At 43.4% G+C, this 20,489-nt stretch overlaps 1 protein-coding gene and 1 long non-coding RNA gene across 3 annotated transcripts; both read right to left on the reverse strand.

Moving 5' to 3' along the window:
• Window positions 1-11,540: 11,540 nt before the first annotated feature.
• On the reverse strand, window positions 11,541-15,389 carry LOC147203301 (TLD domain-containing protein 2-like). Of its 2 annotated transcripts, XM_086114008.1 has the most exons (7): window positions 15,222-15,389; window positions 14,156-14,324; window positions 13,254-13,403; window positions 12,961-13,113; window positions 12,772-12,867; window positions 12,606-12,679; window positions 11,541-12,447 (listed from the first exon to the last, which is right to left on the reverse strand). In XM_086114008.1, exons 1-7 carry the CDS (start codon window positions 15,245-15,247, stop codon window positions 12,309-12,311), a joined length of 807 nt encoding a protein of 268 aa, XP_085970134.1. In that variant the 5' UTR covers window positions 15,248-15,389; the 3' UTR covers window positions 11,541-12,308. The 2 variants fall into 2 exon arrangements, with proteins under 2 accessions (XP_085970134.1, XP_085970135.1); XM_086114009.1 differs by lacking the exons at window positions 14,156-14,324; window positions 15,222-15,389 and adding an exon at window positions 13,712-14,140.
• A 380-nt stretch (window positions 15,390-15,769) lies between these two features.
• LOC147203302 (uncharacterized) lies at window positions 15,770-20,277 on the reverse strand. The gene is made up of 3 exons (XR_015101192.1): window positions 19,928-20,277; window positions 19,219-19,293; window positions 15,770-17,049 (listed from the first exon to the last, which is right to left on the reverse strand). It is a non-coding gene; the product is annotated as an uncharacterized LOC147203302 (long non-coding RNA).
• Window positions 20,278-20,489: the final 212 nt, after the last annotated feature.

Below are 20,489 nucleotides of genomic sequence, written 5' to 3' on the forward strand. Positions count from 1 at the left end.
TTTGCACATTCGGACAGTCGGACACAGCCACTATTTGCCGTTCGGTTAATCACACTGCGACTGGGGACACAGAGCGCCAGTGATGGCTGCATTCGGAAATGAATGGGAGCGGAGCGCACACTGCGTTTCCGAACATACACGCACGCACGCACATACACACACACACACGCACGCACACTCGCACGCGCACACACTCGCACGCACACACACACACTCGCACACACACGCGAGAACGCCCCAGATATACAATGCCACCAGAGGGCGCTAAATGCGAGCCTTTAAAAAGTGCCACTTCACGGCCGCCAAAGCCGAAAACAAACAGAAACTGTCAGAAATGTTGAAGACACAATGAATTGTATCGTCCTTCACCAGATGTCCGCAAGATGTTCGGTTTATATAATTGCAAATCCGTTTTATTTTATTTTTTTAACAGAGGGAATAATTAGTGGCACTGCGTACTTACGTTGAAGAACTACAAAAGCTGACAAAAGTACCAATTCAACTCGTGTACTTCAGTAAAACTAAGAAATAAACAACTCTGAAATGTTCGATCTATGCCCAAGGGGGGAGGGGGGGCGGAATATTAGAAAATTGTATTTCATGACCGATTACATGCAATACCTGTTTTGATGGTGTGGCACAAAAACCTTTCTCTTCACTTAATTTTTCAGACTCTTTCATTCAAACTTACCTACTGCTGAAAAAAATGTCATGTCACATAACAGTTACACTGTTGTTGAGCTAGCTCGGTTTGACTTTTATGCTATCAAAACCATGTGTTAACTGGAAAAAAAAACACAAAGTGTGAGTGTCTGAGTCTTCTTTTTTTTAGATTATAGGAAAAATATTTGAATGCCAGAAGCTCATACATGTTAGGCACAAGACACAACACATCTATATAAGTGACAGCCCGTTTACCATACATTCATTCATTCATCTTCCGAACCGCTTTATCCTCACTAATATTTATTTATCAATTCTTAGCGATTTAGTATCTGAAATACTAAACTCAAGTTCATTTCTTTCCTGATGAATATCACAAAAAATATGCAATAACAAAGTGTTTAAGAATCCATCCATCCATTTTCCGAACCGCTTGATCCTCACTAGGGTCGCGGGGGGTGCTGGAGCCTATCCCAGCTGTCTTCGGGCAGTACAACCCGAATTGGTTGCCAGCCAATCGCAGGGCACACAGAGACGAACAACCATGCACGCCCACACCCACGCCTAGGGACAATTTAGAGTGACCAATCAGCCTGCCATGCATGTTTTTGGAATGTGGGAGGAAACCGGAGTACCCGGAGAAAACCCACGCAGGCCCGGGGAGAACATGCAAACTCCACACAGGGAGGCCGGAGCTGGAATTGATATTGGTGCCTCTGCACTGTGAAGTCGACGTGCTAACCACTGGACTACCGGGCCGCCCTAGCCCGTTTACCATTCACCACAAATCATTCTTGTTGCCAGCAATCTCAAGTGTGTTTGACTTTATTTAGGCCACCCCTATCCCTTTTTTAAAGGTTGTGTCATCTGTGCTCCTGATCATCTTTTACTTGGTAGTTTTAACTGTGTTTTGTCTTTTCTATTTTTGTAAGTTCAGGGTGTCCCCCGCCTACTGCCCGAAGACAGCTAGGATAGGCTCCAGCACCCCCCGCAACCCTAGTGAGGATAAAGCGGTTCGGAAATTGAATGAATGAATATAGTTAAATATACAGCAAATAATAACTGTATTAACATTGTTAGTCTGAAAACAGAAAGGATTTTAAATGCATCAATTTGCCTGGGAAAAAACATCCCTGTTTAAACATTTTTAACCAACTTGTTGTCCAACTTATTGCACCACTTTGAACCATTGCACCATTCTGAAAATTAAAATTAAATAAATTCAAATTCAGTTCTGTCATGATTTGGTTTGGGACCAACAGGTGGCACTGTAGGGCTCCCCCTGCAGCTGCACACCTGTTTGTCGTTATGTAATCATTAGTGCTTTAAAAGGACTCCCATTGTTGTTCGCATGGTTGTTCTCAGTCATGGTTTTGTTTTGGCTTCAGTCATGGTTTTGTTGGATACTTTGGCTTTGTTTTGTTTTCAGGACTTTGTTTGTTCAGGATTTAGTTTTCTCTGTGTTTTAATACAATCTTTCAAGTACACCCTGCTCCTCCCTCTTGCCTGCTTTTTGGGGTCCACCACCACCTTGCAATGTGACAGAATGACCCGACCACCTGGACCCCGCAGGTACAAAGGACTGGTTCCTATTCCACCATGTGCCTGGCGGAGCACGTCTGCGGCCGACACCCTTTTCCCCTTCAGGCAGCGCTGGTCTTGCGGCTGTCCCATGTTCCCTCTTCAGGCAACGCTGGTGATGCGGCTGTCCCATGTTTTTGTCTCGTCGAGCCGCGTCTACGGTGGGCCGAGCCCCGTCCACGTTGAGCCGAGCCTCGTCACGTGTCTGTTCGAGCTGAGTCACATCCACGTCCACAACGAGCCGTGCCACGACCACGTCAGGCCGAGCCCCTGTTCACGTCCGGCTGTCCCATGTCCCCCGTTACGTCGAGCTCCGTCCACGTCAGGCCAAGCCCAGCCAAAGGGTTGCCGTCGCTTCTTGTTCCTGATCCCTGGCGAGGCGAAGGTCGCCGTCGCTTTTGTTCCTGTTCTCCGGCAAGGCAAGTGTTGCCGTTGCTTTTAGTTCCTGTTCCCCGACGAGGCAAGCCTTGGGACGTCTGGGATCCGTCCCTTGAGGGAGGGGTACTGTCATGATTTGGTTTGGCACCAACAGGTGGCACTGTAGGGCTCCCCCTGCAGCTGCACACCTGTTGGTTGTTATGTAATTATTAGTGCTTTAAAAGGACTCCCAGCCCGACCACCCATGGTCGGGTCATTGTTTGTGTGGCTGTTTGTTTGCTACTGTCATGGTTGTTCTCAGTCATGTTTCGGTCATGGTTTTGTTTTGGCTTCAGTCATGGTTTTGTTGGATACTTTGGCTTCGTTTTGTTTTCAGGACTTTGTTTGTTCAGTATTTAGTTTTCTCTGTGTTTTAATACAATCTTTCAAGTACACCCTGCTCCTCCCTCTTGCCTGCGTTTTGGGGTCCACCACCACCGCGCAACGTGACAACTTCAGTAACATTAACTCAGGAGCAGATTTTATAAAACACTTTAGTCTACAAAACAAAATTTAATAAAGCAATATTGGCTGATTTTTTTTGTCTTTTTTTTTCAGGATTACAATGGGCACGTTTTGCAGTGCACAACTTTTCTAGCAGCTGATCAGTGTGACTGAGGTGAAATGTCTTTGTGGCGCCTTGATTTATTTGGTTTCATGCTGTCCGCTGCCAGCATTTTTAGACAGTCAACACCCTGGTCTTTCCTCGTCTCCCATTGTGCAAGTCGCAGTGAAGCCAAGCGCTACATACGCTTCGTCAAATTTCCTTGTCTTAGTTTTGGGTGACTTTTTGTCTCATTATCTTCATCTCTCTTGATGCCTTTCTTTCCATATTGTCTCTTGGTGGTTTGTTACTGCTCTTCATTTTGCCTGGTCGGTGAAAAAAAAAAAACTACACCATAGAGCTAAATTTCCCTTTGCACACTCTGACAATGACGTCACCACTGCCAACTGCTGTAATGGAGGTGCAATTATACTTGATTCTATACTCTTTGCCAAAAAAGCATGTTCCCCAGAGTCACACCTGCACCCCCTGGCATCGCGCCCGACTATTTGAGAAGGACTGCTCTAAGGCCACCCTAACAGCCAGCAGCTCCCGGTTGCCCACATCATAGTTTCTCTCTGCGGGACTCAGGCAGCGAGACAAGAAGGCGCAGGGATGCATCTTGCCATCAATTTCAGACTGTTGAGACAGAATCGCACCAATTCCCCCATTCGATGCGTCCACCTCAACCACAAATTGTCACCATGGATCAGTGATGTGTTCCTCGAGCCGGTCCTTGGCCTCGAGGACCGGCTCGAGGACAGAAGGGCGGTCCTTGGTCCTCGGCCTTGGCCTCGGAGTCAAGTCCTTGGCCTTGGGTTGCCGGTCCTCGGACACAACGAGGGATTAGAGCCTCTAATCCTTCGTCCACAGGGATAAAGTGGGCCAGAGGACCGCAAACATCATAAAGAAATCAAACAAATCCATCCAGGGAAACCCACGTTGATGACTTTATCTGGCGCTTTAAGAGGGGCGGGGCTGCCTCTGACAGTCAGTACAACGTGTAAAGAGCGGCATCACAGTTAGTTTCAATCACGGTTCGTTCCATTCGCGATCGGCAGTTTAAATAGCGTGTAAAGCCTTTCTGTAACAGTGGTGTCATTTATTTCGTTATTTTTGCACAGTCATCACGTTTGTGCGGTGGCACTAGAATGTTTGTTTGAACCAAGTAATTTGCGTTACAGCTGGAGTCAATAATGTCGGCACTTCACTTCTGGGTTTGGCCGTTGGGATTTGGAGTCCTTTTGCTCGATTCCAGTTATTTTTGCTGAATGCTTTCTCATGTTTGGAATAATGAATATTGATAATACATAGTTTAAAATCATGGTTGATTTAATTATTTATTATTATTGTGAAGTTTAAGGTACCGTATTTTCACGACCATTCGACGCACCGTATGGTTGGGCGCAGTCTCATTAATGGGTGCTATTTCTGTATTTTACACATAGACAAAACGCACTGTATTATTGGGCGCGATTTTAAAGTGGTAAAACATACGGCAGCTTAAACATACGGCATGCATGCGCGCACGCTAAAAACACGTTACCTTGTAGCATACGGTAGCATGCCAAGACATACAGATACAAGCTAAAAACACGTTTTTAAAAAGGCAACGAAGCAAAACGGAGTTCCGTTGTATTTTATTTAGCCATCGTACAATGTACTCACGTTTTTCGATCAATCATCACCCAGAAATCCATCAAAGTCCTCATCCTCTGTATCAGAATTGAACAATTGTGCAAGTACCGGTAATCCATCAAAAACGCCGTGTTCCCTCTCGTTGTCAGTCACTCTCATTGCACAGAAATGATGCCGGCTTTGCCAAAAACTCGAACAACAGTGCAAGCAGACACGTTCGTCCAAGCAGCCACAATCCATTCGCAAATTGTGGCGTAACTCGCCCGGCGCTGCCTCTCACTCTTTGTAAAGTTGTGTTTGCCATCGATCATTCATTGTTCCCATGCCGCTCGCAACTTTACTTTGAACGCCCGGTTGATGCCGATGTCCAGCGGTTGGAGTTCTTTAGTCAAGCCTCCGGTAATAACGGCAAGCTCAGAGTTCATTTGCTTGACTTGGTTTTTCACCGCTGCTGTGAGATGGGCACGCATGCCAAAAGCATAACCGATGGCTTGAAGTTTGAACTGAGCTTCGTAGGCGTGTCTCTTTGTAGAATTTATTTTCGGGGGTTCTTAGAAACCAAAACCGAAGTTGTTTTGCAACAATGCACATAGCCACACTCTATACAGGTGTTGGTACCTGCTTGTAGCGTCGCTTTAGCATCCACTTACACGCCCACCCTTCACTCATTGGCGGCCTGCTTCCCCGCATGCCTGTCACTCACGTCTGCCTTTTCTCTCTCTCTTTCTCTCCATATATGTATATATACACGCCCACCCTTCACTGATTGGCCGACTTCTTTGCCGCATGCCTGTCCACAGTCACTTCCGCCTTTTCTCTATATAAACAGCGTGTCGGCTGTCAGTCAGGTTTTGGAACTCAGCGCATAGACAAGACGCCCCGCATCATAAGGCGTCCTGTCCATTTTGGAGAAAATTTTAGACTTTTAATGGCGCCTTATAGTCGTGAAAATACGGTATTAATTAATGAAGTATTAGTGGTAGTGGTAATAATAGTAGTACTCAGAGAATGGTTGGAGATTCAGCCATCTCATTACCTCTGCGTCCCGCGTCCGAGACGCATAATTTTCCCACGGGACGCACAGTTCCAAATAATGTGCGTTTTTGGGACGCAAGGAAATTTCTCAGTCAAAACAAACAAACAAAAAAAAACTACGGCAAGCCTGAGGATTTCACGGTAACAATCGTTACCGGTAGCGTGTCGTTTCCGTGGCGTCATTTTAACGGTACCGAAAAATAGTTTAACCATAAAAGTCACCGCACACGAGTTGACTGTGTGATCAACGCGATTTCACTGTGCCTGTATGTGTGTTTGTGGTGTGGTGTGGTGTGGTGTGTGAGTGTCTTTCTTCTAATTTACTTTCGTTTTGTTTTCAGTGTTGGGGGGGGGTGGGGTGCAACAGATAACATTATGTGCGCATGCGGGTTGCTATTTTAGTCCGCAAACTGAGGAATCGCGCGGATGAAAGTTTGAGATGGCGGCGAAAAAAACCTCACAAAGGTCTACTAATTATGACATTTAAGAAATAGAAATGCCAGTCTGATTTTTCGTATGAATCGTCCAAAGGGCGTATCACTAAACTCACCTGGAATGTATGCACCGAACACGAGAGCAAGATACGACGAGAGGCACGATTACGAGGCAAATTCGTCATTAGATTTGTAGGCTAATCGTTATGAAAAATATTATGAAACAGTATTTCTTATTCTATAATTTACTGGTTGTAGCATGGTAACTTTATGAATAAAACATTCGTCACAAGGTGTAGTAATGCTAATGTTAACTGTTGGTAGAACTCATGATGACGTGTGTTAAATTCTTTCGTCAAATTGATCGTAGATTACACATGCATCGTCTTGGGAAGAGGATGTCAAGCCACATCAATACTTACCTGTATTAATGATTACCAGTCAATTAATCTTTGCAGTGTGAAATTGGAAAAAATACTCTGATGATGCCACAAGGGTACTACTGATGTAATGTTCATTGTTAATGCAGCGTTTTCAAACATTTACCCTTGAAACATTCTACTTTTGAGTGTCAGAATTCTTGATTATGAATATCAGTCAAAATAGAAAAATGGGTTCCCATGATGGACGTTTACGGAACCCAACATTAGTTACCATGGTTTCCCATTGGGTAATCCGACGGAACCGAAAAACGGTTACCATGAATTTCCGAAATCCTCAGGCCTGCTACTGAATTATTTAAATTTTTGCAGCATTTGTTTATCATTGTATGTATATGTTGTTGTTTGTGTTATTATCATATGCAATTGAATAAGTAGACCATTTCAGAATTCGAAATTTGGGACTCTCTCAATGCATAATGGGACTCATACTTTTCTGATCAGCGAGTCCCTGGGACTCGCTGCCGGTAAACTGTAAAATTATCACTGCAGAGATTACCGCTTTTTCTGCACTCAGTGATTGACTTCTACGCAAAGTCATTTCTCAACTTGTCTTCCGTGCCATGTCATGCCTGTTGAGTGTTGATTTACTTCATATTAAGAAACTACTGCACTAAAACATTAATTCATAAATGTATATCATATGCTTTTATTTTTGTTTTTCTCAGTATAAATAACACGTACTCTGACTGTTCTACTCTTTGAATAAAAACACTTCATTCAAGCGTTAGGGAATGCAAGGGATTTATGATGGAGGGGTGTTGCAAATCATGAAGACCTGCTAAGTGGTATGATAGCATTGTTTTATACATGTCCTCGGCTCGGCCTCAGCTTCAAAATCAGTCCTTGGTCCTTGGCCTTGGCCTCGGAGGCAAGTCTTGGTCCTTGGACTTGGCCTCGGAAAATTTCTCAAGTCCTTGGCCTTGGGCTTGCCTCGGAAATTTTTCCAAGTCCTTGGCCTTGGCCTCGGAGTCAAGTCCTTGGCCTTGGCCTTGGCCTCGGGTTGCCGGTCCTTGGACACAACGCTGCCATGGATCTGGCAGGGTGAGAATAGGTGCTGATGTGAAGTGACGCCTGACGGTTTGGAATGCCTCGTCCGCTTCTGGAGACCAGTGGAAATGAACCTGAGGAGAGGTCAGACCATGAAGAGGAGCAGGAATTTTACTAAAATTCCAAAATTCTGTCGACGTGTGCAAATCCCAGAAACTGTTGCAGCGGGCTCACATGATAGTGATGAGTGTCTAAATCTGTGGGATATATGAATGTCATCCAGAAAACCATAGACAAACTGGTCCAGGAAGTCTCTGAGCACATCATTGATCATGGCCCGGAAGACCGCAGGGGCATTCGTTAGGTCAAAGGGCATGCCTCGGTATCCGTAGTGACCTGAGGCAATATTCAATCCGGTCTTCATCTCATCTCGGTTTCTAATTCGGATGACATGATATGCATTTCGTAAATCCGGTTTCGTAAAAATGATGGTCTGCTGGAGCTGATCAAAGACAGATGACATTAGAGGGAGTGGATAGCGATTCTTTATCGTGATTTCATTGACAGGACTGTCGTCAATACATAGTCTTAAGGACCCATCATTCTTGCCTATAAAGAACAATCCAGCTCCAGCAGGAGATGATGACGGATCTTTGGACAGGGTACTGGAGTCCTGTAACAGGATGAGATGCTGACAGCACTAATAATGGTGCCCCCCTCCCCCAATCGACCCACCCACCCACAAGTCTTACCTTGCAGACACTTGCTCCCACAGTTCTTTCCCCACCCCAGAATCTTGCTGGTAGGCCAATCTACATTTGGGCATTTGGGTTGTGGCTTCTGAACCACGGATATCCTAGCACCAGAGTGTGTTCAGGTGAATGGTACAGATAAAAGCACATCAGATCACTGGGATTGTCTATGGCCACCTGCCTCAACTGGCGGACCGCGATCCACTACCGGACCGCCGACCTCCTCTGTCTGGACCTCCTCTGTCCGGACCCTCGACAAATGGTCTAAAATAATAATTTATAAAATGATTTTTACGTTATACATTTTATATTTGTGGACTATAATCTGCGCATTACTGCGATCGCTTGTTAAAATTATCCGCTGTATTCTTTGCGTGCACTCACAGATGTATTGCAGAGGACCGCAGCAGCGCGACTGTGTGTTGTTTTATGTTTGACCAACTGGAGACCCTGGCTGAGCAGGGCATGTCGGCGATAACGATGCGCTGATTGGCTCCTCTGAACTTAAGGTGTGCCCACACATAAGCGTCAGCACGCGTCTATCCCAATACACACGTATTCAAAATGGATGATTGTGTCAAGAAACAGACGCATGCGCGACGCCACAGTGTGCTCACAGCTTCAGCCCAGGAGAGCCGCACACAGACAATTAAACAAGATGAATCGCGGGAGGTTTCGATTGTGTGCAGTTTTGCTCCCGTCTACCCGGGGATCTTTGCAGCTGTTTAACAGCAGAACACCGCAACATGGTAAATGAACATCACAATGGCGTCCTCTAAATTTGCTACAAAGAGAAAGGTGGACAGTGAAAATCGGCGTTTCAATGAAGAATGGACTGACAAGTATGCTTTGATTCTACCTCTGTCGAGCACCAAGCCAATGTGTCTAATATGCCTAAAGACGGTAGCTCTGGTGAAGAGTCAAAATATTAAAATGAGTATTTTGTTTTGTTTTTGTTAAATTAAGGGAAAAAAAGACAACTATTGTTTAACAAAGTTAAAGTAAGAATGTCTCATTTCCCTAAAAGGGCTATTTCTATCATTAAGCAGGCACAACTTAACAAAACAAAAGAGTTCCTGTGCCTCAACACAATACAGTACCTCTCATTATTTTCTGTGTACTGGCAAAGTGAATGATTGTTATTTTCATGCACCCCATTATTGGTTGGTTGTGAGGAGTGTTGATTTGTATAAGCTTGGCTTGACCATACTAAATGGGCATATAGCCCTGCTCCCCATGACCGCCGTGCATGGGACCAGACCTTGGTCTTATTAAAAAAAAAGTGGACCTACAGCATTTGTAGTTGAGGACCACTGGTCTATGGTGACGGCTATGGGTTCTGTGACATGCGTTATGGTGAATATCCATCCATCCATTTTCTGATCTGCTTTATACTCACAAGGGTCATGGGGCCTGCTTGAGCCTATCCCAGCTGTCTTCAGGCAGTAGTCGGGGGACACCCTGAACCGGTTACTAGCCAATCGCAGGGCACACAACCATCTAGCTCACACTCATACCTAGGGACAATTTCGAGTGTTCAATCAGCCTACTATGCATGTTTTTGGAATGTGGGAGGAAACCGGAGTACCCGGAGAAAACCCACGCAGGCACAGGGAGAACATGCAAACTCCACACAGGGAGGCCGGAGCCGGTCAGTGGGGAATGCCTGATGTGACAATTCAAAATGCATTTGACAGTCTATGAAAAATGACTGGCACAGTCCTGGGTCTTCTGAAAAACACTCAGGAGAACCTAGTCGGATTCTAGCTCCAACATGGGAGATAGCCTGAACCGGAGCCAGTGGTGCAGGCTGGGTCTGAGGCTTGGGGGCTTCCATGGTTGCTGTGAGGGCTTCCTTGAAGCTCTCCTGGCTGTGGGCGAGCCCCTTGACTCCCTGGTGTAATGCAGCCACCTGCTCCTCCTATTGGGACAAGCAAGTTTCCTGTGCAGACAGAGCTGCAGCGAGCTTCTCTGCCGCCGCTGTGTGCATTCTGGCCAGTGTGTACTGTCAGACCAAGATTTGGACGCAGGACACGTTGGCAGGGTTCAAAGTAAAAATATATATTCATTTGAGGATCAGCGACTGACAACACAAAATGGCAAGGCTGTGGAAACAAGGGAAGGACTAGTCAGATCTGCGGCAAGAAGCCAGAGTTCATGCACAAGGACGGAACACACAGGCACAGGACAAACCGAGACAAAGACCGTTTAAACACAAGGTAAGGGGCAATAGGTGGAAACAATCAAGGTGGGTCTGACAATCAGACATCAGACTGGCATAGGAGGAACAGTAAGTGACCTGAAAGGACAGGAGAGTCATTCTTTCAAAATAATATAGGAAGTGACCAGACAAACACAAGCAACCCTCACCGCGGTGTGACAATTTATTTATATTTTATTTGTTTGAAATTTTTTGGACATACAACTTCAGGTCTGAATGAACCTTCCTGGTTGCCATCCTGGAAATCCTTAAAACTGGCCTCTGCAATGCGTTGATGGTGTATTACTGTGATGCACAGCACAGGGATTTGGAACTTAAATGCTGGACAAAGCCACAGCAAATAAATGACAACAATGCTATTTTAAATATGGAGAAAATATGTGCACGTGCACCTAATGTCATTTTTGGAAATACATTTGACTAGCAATATTTTCATTGTTTTTGTGTTCAGGGAAAGTAGAATGGTGCCAAAAATGCAGTAGGGCCAGTTGCCAGTGGTTCTTACTGAGGTCCAGACCTATTGTGTCATTAAAAAAAAATCTTAAACTGATTCAAACCAACAGCATGAGCATTGCGATGCATTCTCGTATTTGTTTTACAGGTGGTGTATGTGTTAATTCGATAAAAAAATGGTGGTCCAAATAAATATGCTATTTTATTCAGTGTCAGTAGTAAAGACATTGCTTTGATCGTAGTTCCAAACAAAAACACTGGCAGTGCCAGCACCACCAGGGAATGTTAAAGAAAGAGAGAAAGAAAGGAAAAGAAAGAAAGAAAGAAAATTTTCTTAAATGCTAAAATGCAAAAAGACAATACATAAAAAAATGTTTTGTCAACATTTTACCCATAGAAAAGTCACAGGAAAAACATTACAAAATACAGCAACTGTCAACAGTGCGATTCATTTCCAATTCAAATAGCACACATCACAGATATTGTATTGTCCTTAGAAAATTGAGAACTTGAATTTCATTTGACCTCATAGGCCTTCACCAGCAACTGTGGTTCTTCAATCCAGATTGGCACTGATCTTCGAGTGATTCTCCGTGTGAAGTTAAAACAAAACCACTTCGAGGCACATCATTAAAGTGGTTTTACCACGTATCATTTCCCTTAAAGGGTATGTATATCAATGTCGGAAACAGCTCAGGTCCACATACTGTAAACATAGCTTTAAGTTACACGCAAACATGCCTGCTCAACATACATACAAGTATGATTATTTCTCATTTCTTTTCATCCTAAAGGTGCTTTGTTTTCACAAAGTTTCTTACCCAACAGGTTTAGGAACTTTGAATTGTAATCCTCTCCAAAAAAACAGGAGGGCATGGAAGGCTTAAGGCTTAGTGTAGGCGTCTGATGGCAGGCAGTAGTTTAAGGCATCAGTGCCGCGAATCACAGGATTGTCGTCTTTTAGTCAGAATAACCTCAGACGGGAAACAGCAGCCTGAGAGGCATTATTACATCCCCTGCTCATTCAGTGCCACCCACTCACATTTAGCTACTGCTGGCCACATACAGTCCAGCGGTATTGGTGGAAGCATCCACCCTCATCTTTCCTATTTATTTCCATTAGTATTCAGATGTTGTTGTTCAGTTCCGCACTGTCCAGACCTCAAGATCTTGAATGATGAAGTCTTTCTGTGTGGAGAGCGGTGCGTTGTGGAATGTGGGACATGAAAAACTGGACCCCCGGTACAGATCCGCGTCTATCCAAAGGCCAAATTCTCCCCTATATAAGCAAATAAGCATTATCCGGTGAGACCAAAAAATCAAGTCATATTTAGACATCTCACACATTGCCGTCAAATATAATTGTAATTGAGTCTTGTTTATTCCATCGTGATGCTCTCCTACTTTTCACATAAATTCTGAGTAATTCCAACCTACCCTCCACCTCCAAGATGAAGAGACTCCAGGTTGCCGCTGACAAAGTAGGAGTTCTCTCCAGTCCACTTATAAGCCTGGATGATTGGCAAATTGAAAGACATGGGACATTTGCACTTTCGGGCCATTCACTGCTTAAGTGTGGTCAAACGAATAATGGAGATTGTACCTGGAAGTCAGGGTTGAAGGTGAATAGAAAAGTTTCACCTGTTCCATAGCAATATTTGCTTACTCTAAACGGATCAGATGAAAAGGCTCCAAAAACCTGAAGCCAGAAAGACAGATTGAACATGGTGACATGTTTTCAATAGAAACTGTGTATTCATCTTACTACTTCTAGCACAGCCCAGATCCAAACCTTTTTCTGCATGTCTTTGACAACCAGCAGCACGGGACTGTCCAAACCTGCCATATTTCTGTAGAGTGTCTTTAGGCTGCTCCCATGGACAGCGGTACTGTAGACCAGTTGCCACCGATAGCCTTGTGTTCTTTCTGGCATGTGAGATGCAAGCTGTGAGGAAAAACAGGCCGTCAGTCACATCAGTGATGCTTGTTGTTCAGACAGTTGTCAGGAAAAATACTCTTAGTGGAGCCAGTTCAGTCATTTTCTCTTCTTGCTTCAGTTTGAAGTCAATGAAAGGCAACACTTACACTTAGTAGGTGTCTGTCGTCCAGAAGCTCGCTATAATCACTAAGGACAGGGAGAACATTCTTCACTTCACCCTGGTACTCGGGTTCCTCTGTTTCAGAGTCTGAACTGCACAGACTCAAACGGCGCTTTGGGTCTTTTCCAGTGATAATCTGGAACAGAGCAACAGGCAAAAAGGGATTTTAAGTCGATAGCACTGATTAAAATATGCTGTACTGTCATTGCTTGTATGTTTTTTGATTGTCTTCAGTCATCCTTACAGTAGTTGCCACCGCATCATAGCTGAAAAGTAAACATCTCAACCATAACATGTCATTCCAAATTTGATTTATACTTTACATGCTAAAATCAGTCATCAACAAAAAAAAAAAGAAAAATCGGTAAACCAGCTTCCTTCCTCCTATCCCAAGAATAGGGTTTCATCCAAAACATAATCAAATTTAGCATAATGGTAATTTACCTGAACGTAGGGCTCCATTTGGTCACTGGCAAAGTAAAACACCATGACATTGTCTGGTAATGCCTTCTTAGCTCCAAATTTCTTTGTCAGATGCTCTTCTTTGCTATGCCACATTTTATCAAACTGCCCTAACCCACCAAGTGTGGTACTCGATTGGTGAGAAGAAAAATGAGGGCTCCCAGCGCTGCCACACTACATGGTTTCTTTTTCTTGTAAACCAGGAAGAGGGGCGGTATAATTTGTCGATGATGGGAAGTAGTCAGAGAAAGGATGTCCATATAGAGAGAGAGTGGGAGTTGCCACTGCTGGGATCAAGCCAACATTGCTGAAAGGTTCTCTAGCTTGCCACGTTAGGCGATTACAGGATGAACGCTGATTCTTTGGACCGCAATGAAACAAAACAAACATCAAGTAACATAACAACGTGTTTGCAGAAACACTTACGCCCCAATTTGTTGCTGCAGGATTGCTTAGCTGTTTACTTGAAGGCCCCTTGTTCTTCTTTCCTCCATGACACAGATTCTGAAAATGGGGTTTGCTGTTCTTCTTATTGTTGCTGTTTGTGCACATATCTGGTGACCATTGTACAAAGAAGGTGTAGAGGTGGTCAACCCTAAACAGAAGGACAGTGGGCCTGGTTACATCATAGAAAGAAAACAGAATGTTCCAAAAAAAAAAGTACCAGCAGTTAATATATACACTTTCCAGCCACAGCATGAAGTACACTTGCACAATGTAATGCCAAAATGTTACTGTTATATGGCACTGCAGCATGATAAGTATTTCTAAGGATCAGGATTTCTCCTCTCATCCAGCTAAATAAGGTAATCTAAATACATGTAACATCTCCCCAACCATGATAATGACACATCATAGAGTCGTTAATACATTTCTGCAGCATTATCTTGATAAAGTACAAGAGCTTTGGATTCGGCCATTTCATTGGATCTCGTTAGCTTGTGCAGGGGTACCTGATGTTGCGACCAGTGAGCAGCGCCTTTGTTCAAAAAGCCATATGTAGTTCATCTTAAATTGCAGATATTTTTCCGCATGAAAACTATCGCTTCAGTATCCTATTAATTAGATAGTACACATACATTAAAAAAAAGATGACCAGTTAAAATGTGAAAGTTACGATAGCAGTGTTGCCTCCAAGTGTTGAATGAAAACTGCTTGCAGCAAAACTGAGACTATCTGTTCAGACATGCATATTTCAGAAAAATAAGGTACACCTTAAATATCTTGAGTATGAATCATACACAATTGAAGAAGCATTGCAACATTTCACAGCAGTCATACTTTGCTCGTGCAGTCATGACAAAAAGAGCTCTTTGGTTGATGCATGCACATGCAATCGTCATTCCGTACAAACAATCTGCTCTGCAACTACCATGCGTGAACAAAAATATCTCCCTTCTTGTATGCGCTTCCGGCACACACATGCAACATACAAGTATTAAGAATCCGTGAAAAAATATCTTCAGTGTCCTCAAATATGCTCTTCACTTACTCCCCAACACTGTAGGCAACTCCCATGGTCGACTGGAAAAGTACAGCTGGTGGTGATGTGGAAAGGGGAGAGGGCAAAGGATGGTGTTTGGAGGCTCAATGCTGGAGCAGCATGTCCACACTGTGCCTGTGTGGGAGCTCCTGTTTTATACCATTGGACCGGTGCTGAGTTAAGCCCCTTTTGACCACAAGCCCTCCCTTTCTCTTTGAAAACTCTACTTGTCCCGTTCTGCACAAGTATTTCGCAATGGGGGCTGGAAACATATGTTAGCGATTAACTTGACGTGCTCCCTGTCCCTGTCCTTGTGTGTGGAGTTCAGTGAGTTAATGTGTCAAGGCTGTGACTCCGTGATTGTGTGGCATTTTAAAGCCAGAGTGTTGCGGATAAAGAAGAACCCCTCATAGTTTCTACATTGTATCTACATTTCAATGACTTAAAGCATGTACATATCAGAATTGACATCTATGCGTGTGCTAAAGACGACACAATTTAGTTTGAGAGGGCTGCAAGCAACCCCCCCCCACCCCCCACCCAAGGAACGCCTTCCTCAGAAGCAACCTGACACCTCTCCACAAACACTCCCAATTTGCAACATTTCTTGTGTGTCTTCTACTCCGCGGCATCCTGATCATATTTTTTGCATTTCTCGTGGGTCCTTCAATTCCGCTCTTTCCACGCTCCCTGCCAAGACTTAGAACTAAGTGTTCCAGCCAAGTCAGAATGAGGTAATCCTGATAGACTGGGCATTTGTCAGTTTGTCTTTTGATTTATCTTTCTCCTTTTTGGTTTATTCTCTCAGACTCATGTATGTTCGCAATACGGAAACATGCATTCATTCATTTGGGGATTGGTAGGGAAAACTTATTTCAGAAGTCACACACAAAAGTCAAAAGTCACAAAAAACTCACAGTTTCGCACGAGATGCTTGTAATTTCACTATCAAACGAAAGTTCCGCTAATCACATAGGTGCAGTGTGTGAACAATGAAGGACACAAGGTGATGTATTGTATGTCTTAAAAACAATAGCCCAAATTAACGGATTTCACTGACAGAAAAAAGGACATCCAGCACTTTGTAATTGATCCTCATCTGTTAAAAGAGTGAACACATCTGTTTCTCATTGGGTTTGTTATTTTTTTCTCTCTCTCTCTCTTTGCAGTCTCTCAGTTCTTTCTGTCCTACTTTCAGACTGAAAAAGGGTGTAAAGGAAGCCTGGGGGGAAAAAAAACTGGCCTATAGAAAATGATATATTGTTGGAGAAGATGAGAGGAAGGTTGCTGCGGTCTGCAGTAAGGCAGAGCTCAGATTCCTAGCCTGAAAGTTTTTTTCAACCTTATGTAAGGTTCAGGATTTTTTTTTTCTGGGGGGCCGCAAAAAGGGGATGCGACTATGAGAGATATGTGTATTTGTTCACGCGTTATCTACTGCTAAAAGTAAATACTAGTGTACAAAAGGTCAAAAATCCTGTTTCCACACCAGTTATTGGCAAACTGTTGACCATCACTAAGTTGCTTGTGATCAATTTGAACCGTTTACATTTTTGTCATTCCCACCATAGTCTCCTTATCTAAAAAGAATACTCATACCTACCTCATTAATGCCACCAGATTTACACTGCACTTCTTAACAGTCCTCTTTGCTTCAGTGAATCTACTGTGGTTTCAAGTAACCTATATCTCTGTGTATGTGACAATCCGCATGTGCACATGCTCAAAACATTGACATCAACAACTGTATTCCCGTACAAAGTCACGAGTGAAAAGGTCAACAGGGATGTATGCCTGCCATTTCTCCAGTGTTCATGCCTGTGATTTTACAACCATGGCCCTGAAATGCAAAACAAAACAGCAAATCATTAAACACAACAGCAAATTGCCAAACACAAGACAAACAATGAAAGACAACGTCATTTCCTCCCAGGGGATGTACGTCAGTGGGGAAGATTATTCTCATTGCTGGGGGGTTTTCTTATGCTGTTGTGTGTAGTAATGTACTGTATTGTTTTTTTTAAGTGTTTGCTTGTGTCTCGTTATCTGAAGCGTTTTTATTTGCTGTTGTGTTTAGGTATTTGTTTTTTTTTTGTTATGCTGTGTAGATATTTGATGTGTTTTTTTCAAATTTGATGTATTTTTTACACTGTTGTGTTTAGTTATTTGTTATTGTGCTTTTAAATGTGCTGTTGTTGTTTTTTTCCTGCTGTGTTTAGTTCTAGTTCATTCGGATGTCTTAAGCACATTTTTTTTGTCACAATTGGCTATTTTTGCAAAATTCTTCACACAAATAAGAAAGCCATTCAGCAAAATAGCAAAACATAGTGGTTCACTAGCAGAGGCAAATAAATCCTACTTTTCAAACCTTTGTTGAAATGCTCTTTTCAATCAAATAATTAACACAATCCATCATATTAGTAAGCACACAATGCGCCAACTACACACTGATGGGAAGAATGAAAAACACATCTGGCCTTTGATTTCTCTCTGATCAAGGTAGGCTATGTCAATATGGAGTCATATTTTTGTGATCATTCTCGATCCAAATTATCAAGTATTTCTATTCAAGTTGTTTACTGTGAACATCAAAACAATGTCAAAACACACAGCAACCCTACCCCTCCACCACCAGTGAACACCTCAAACAATTTAATTGTCATGAATGAAAGCGAGGGAATAAAGTGTGGTCCACTGCGTGTCTTTCCTTTGTGTCATTCGATGGTTGATTACATGGTCCGCTATTGTAGCTCTGATGTCATCAATAATTCTCTTTCTTCCACGTCTTTCTCCGTCACCTTTCTGTAAAAAGATCATACTCTAAACTTGAAGCATACTATTAGACGGCTGTCATGCTTGATAGATCTGTTTGTGTGTCTATTTCTAAAGTACATTAAAACAAACAAATAAACAAAAAGGTCACACTGACTCCGTTTCCGTGTAATGTGTTTCATAGAAATGCATCCAACAAAATACATCCATCCATCTATTTTCCAAACTGCTTATCCTGTCTTGGGTTGCGGGTGTGCTGGAGCCTATCCCAGCTTTCTTTGGGCAGTCGGCAGGGTACACTCTGAACTCATCCCAGCCAATCGCAAGCATCCAACAAAATAGCTTCAGCAAAAATAGCTGTTGCATAGATCTCTGTGAAAAACATAGTGTCCGTCAAAATGTTCTTGGCGGCAGGTTTTGGAAGCAGTTCTTGAAGGGCTATTGTGTTCTCTCAAGTCCTCTCCCATTCTTGCAAATCATGCCGAACTCACACACACACACACACACACACACACACACACACGCAGTCAGACCGACACGAACAAAAAACTACAAGCACAAAAACAATACTACACTTATGCCTCTGGGGCCAACACACATCAGTGAATGTAGCCACTGGCATACGTGTTGGCATGCACACAGCCAACCCCCCCCCCCCCCCCCCCCACGCACACACTTACACAAACTGGTACCCCCAAGTTTGAAATATTATTTGCCTCTGAAGGAATTGAAATTTTGGACCCTATCATGAAAAGACCCTGCTCACCATTGATTTGTACATTGCAGTTAAGCATTCCAAACACAGCACTATGCACAATGTCGAACAAAAACTACTCGTTGCCAGCATAGATCAATTGAAATTTATTTGACAGGTGTATAGCGACTCAACTCAAATACAAATATCTCAGAAAATGGAAGTTTTTTTTTTGCTGTAGTTTGTATTTATGTGTTTTTAAGTGGGATAACTTGGTTATTTGACTTTGAAGCGTTTATCGGCCTGAAGCAGAATTGACAGGCTGTAATTCAGTGTGGTGCAATCTTTTGTTACTTGTTCTTGTTTCATAATTCCAACAAGAAACTGACGATCATCACATATCATTTGGGTGGATATTAATGTTGATAGTCGCTGATGGTGTAGTGGTACACATGCCGGACTTGTGTGCGGGCAGCCTGTGATCAGTTCCCACTCGGTGACTGGTGAATGGTTGTTTGTCTCTATATGTGCCCTGCAACTTACTGGCAGCCAGTTTAGGGTGTAGTCTGTCTTCTGGCCGAAGTCAGCAGGGACAGGATCCAACAATTCCCCACAACCCTGTTCAGGATAAGCAGCGTTGAAAATGGATGGATGGATTAATCTCAATAATTTTTGAAAAATGATTCGAGAAACATTCATGTATATTTTAAAAACGGATGTGCAGAGTCAATGTAAGATTGCATAGGTGCTTATAAAGAGACCATCTGCCATGTCACATTTTTCATTCAAAAACTCAATGTATTTTTCATGAGGGAAATGATATTACATTGCATTTCATCAATTTGTTTTGAAGAAATCAAAAAATAGCTACTCTCAAACTGCGGCTTTCTACTCAGCAATATACGTTGCCTCGCCCCCTCCCTCTTTCCATGTATTGGTGGGAGACAGCGGAAGAAACAGACACAATTCCTCCATTCAAAATCATTGGACTTTGTACTGTACATATTCCTCTAATAATGTCAAAAGACAGGGAACAATTGGCCCCAAAATGACATCTCTACGTATGCCCACTTAAACCTTTGAAAATATCACAACGGTTAACCTCTCCATGGATCACTGAGCGTGAATGAGGAAATGAGCAGTTTACATTCAGACATTCAGTTTCTGTCAGATCTGTTTATATTATTAAATTACAAAGATCTGTAAACACAGAGGCTTTCTATCATCTGAATGGTTCAGTAGCGTGACTTACCGTTTTTACAAGTCCATCTCAAGGAGGTATGCCCGCCACTGTGTATCCGAAAATGACGCACTCAAAGCAGCCACACTGTGCTGGAGGGCCGGCCGCTGGCTGAACTTCCGGTGCTCTCAATTTTTCAGTCAGTAAATAAGTATCGTATTTTCCCCACAATAAGGCGGACATATAATCATTCAATTTTCTCAAACGCTGACAGCTTTATCATCTGATGGCATTTTCTGATCCACTTTATCCTCACAAGGGTCACGGTGGGGTTCTGGAGCCAATCCTAGGTGTCTTCGGGTGGTAGGCTGGGTAGACCCTGAACTGGTTGTAAATGTGTCCGATTGGCTGACAAACAACCATTTGTGCTCGCATTCGCACCTTGGGGACAGTTGTCCCAAGTGTGTGTGTGTGTGTGTGTGTGTGTGTGTGTACAAGTGTTAGTGCGCGCTCACACGTGTTTGTGTGTGTGTGTGTGTGTGTGTGTGTGTGTGTGTGTGTGTGTGTGTGTGTGCGCGTGCTCGCGCGACAGAGTGCGGCTGGGGGATGTGCACGAGAGAGAGAGAGAGAGAGA

Source organism: Hippocampus guttulatus, chromosome 6 (assembly GCF_054856545.1).
Source record: "Hippocampus guttulatus isolate MCC_2025c chromosome 6, RoL_Hgut_1.0, whole genome shotgun sequence".
Classification (NCBI taxonomy): Eukaryota; Metazoa; Chordata; class Actinopteri; order Syngnathiformes; family Syngnathidae; genus Hippocampus; species Hippocampus guttulatus.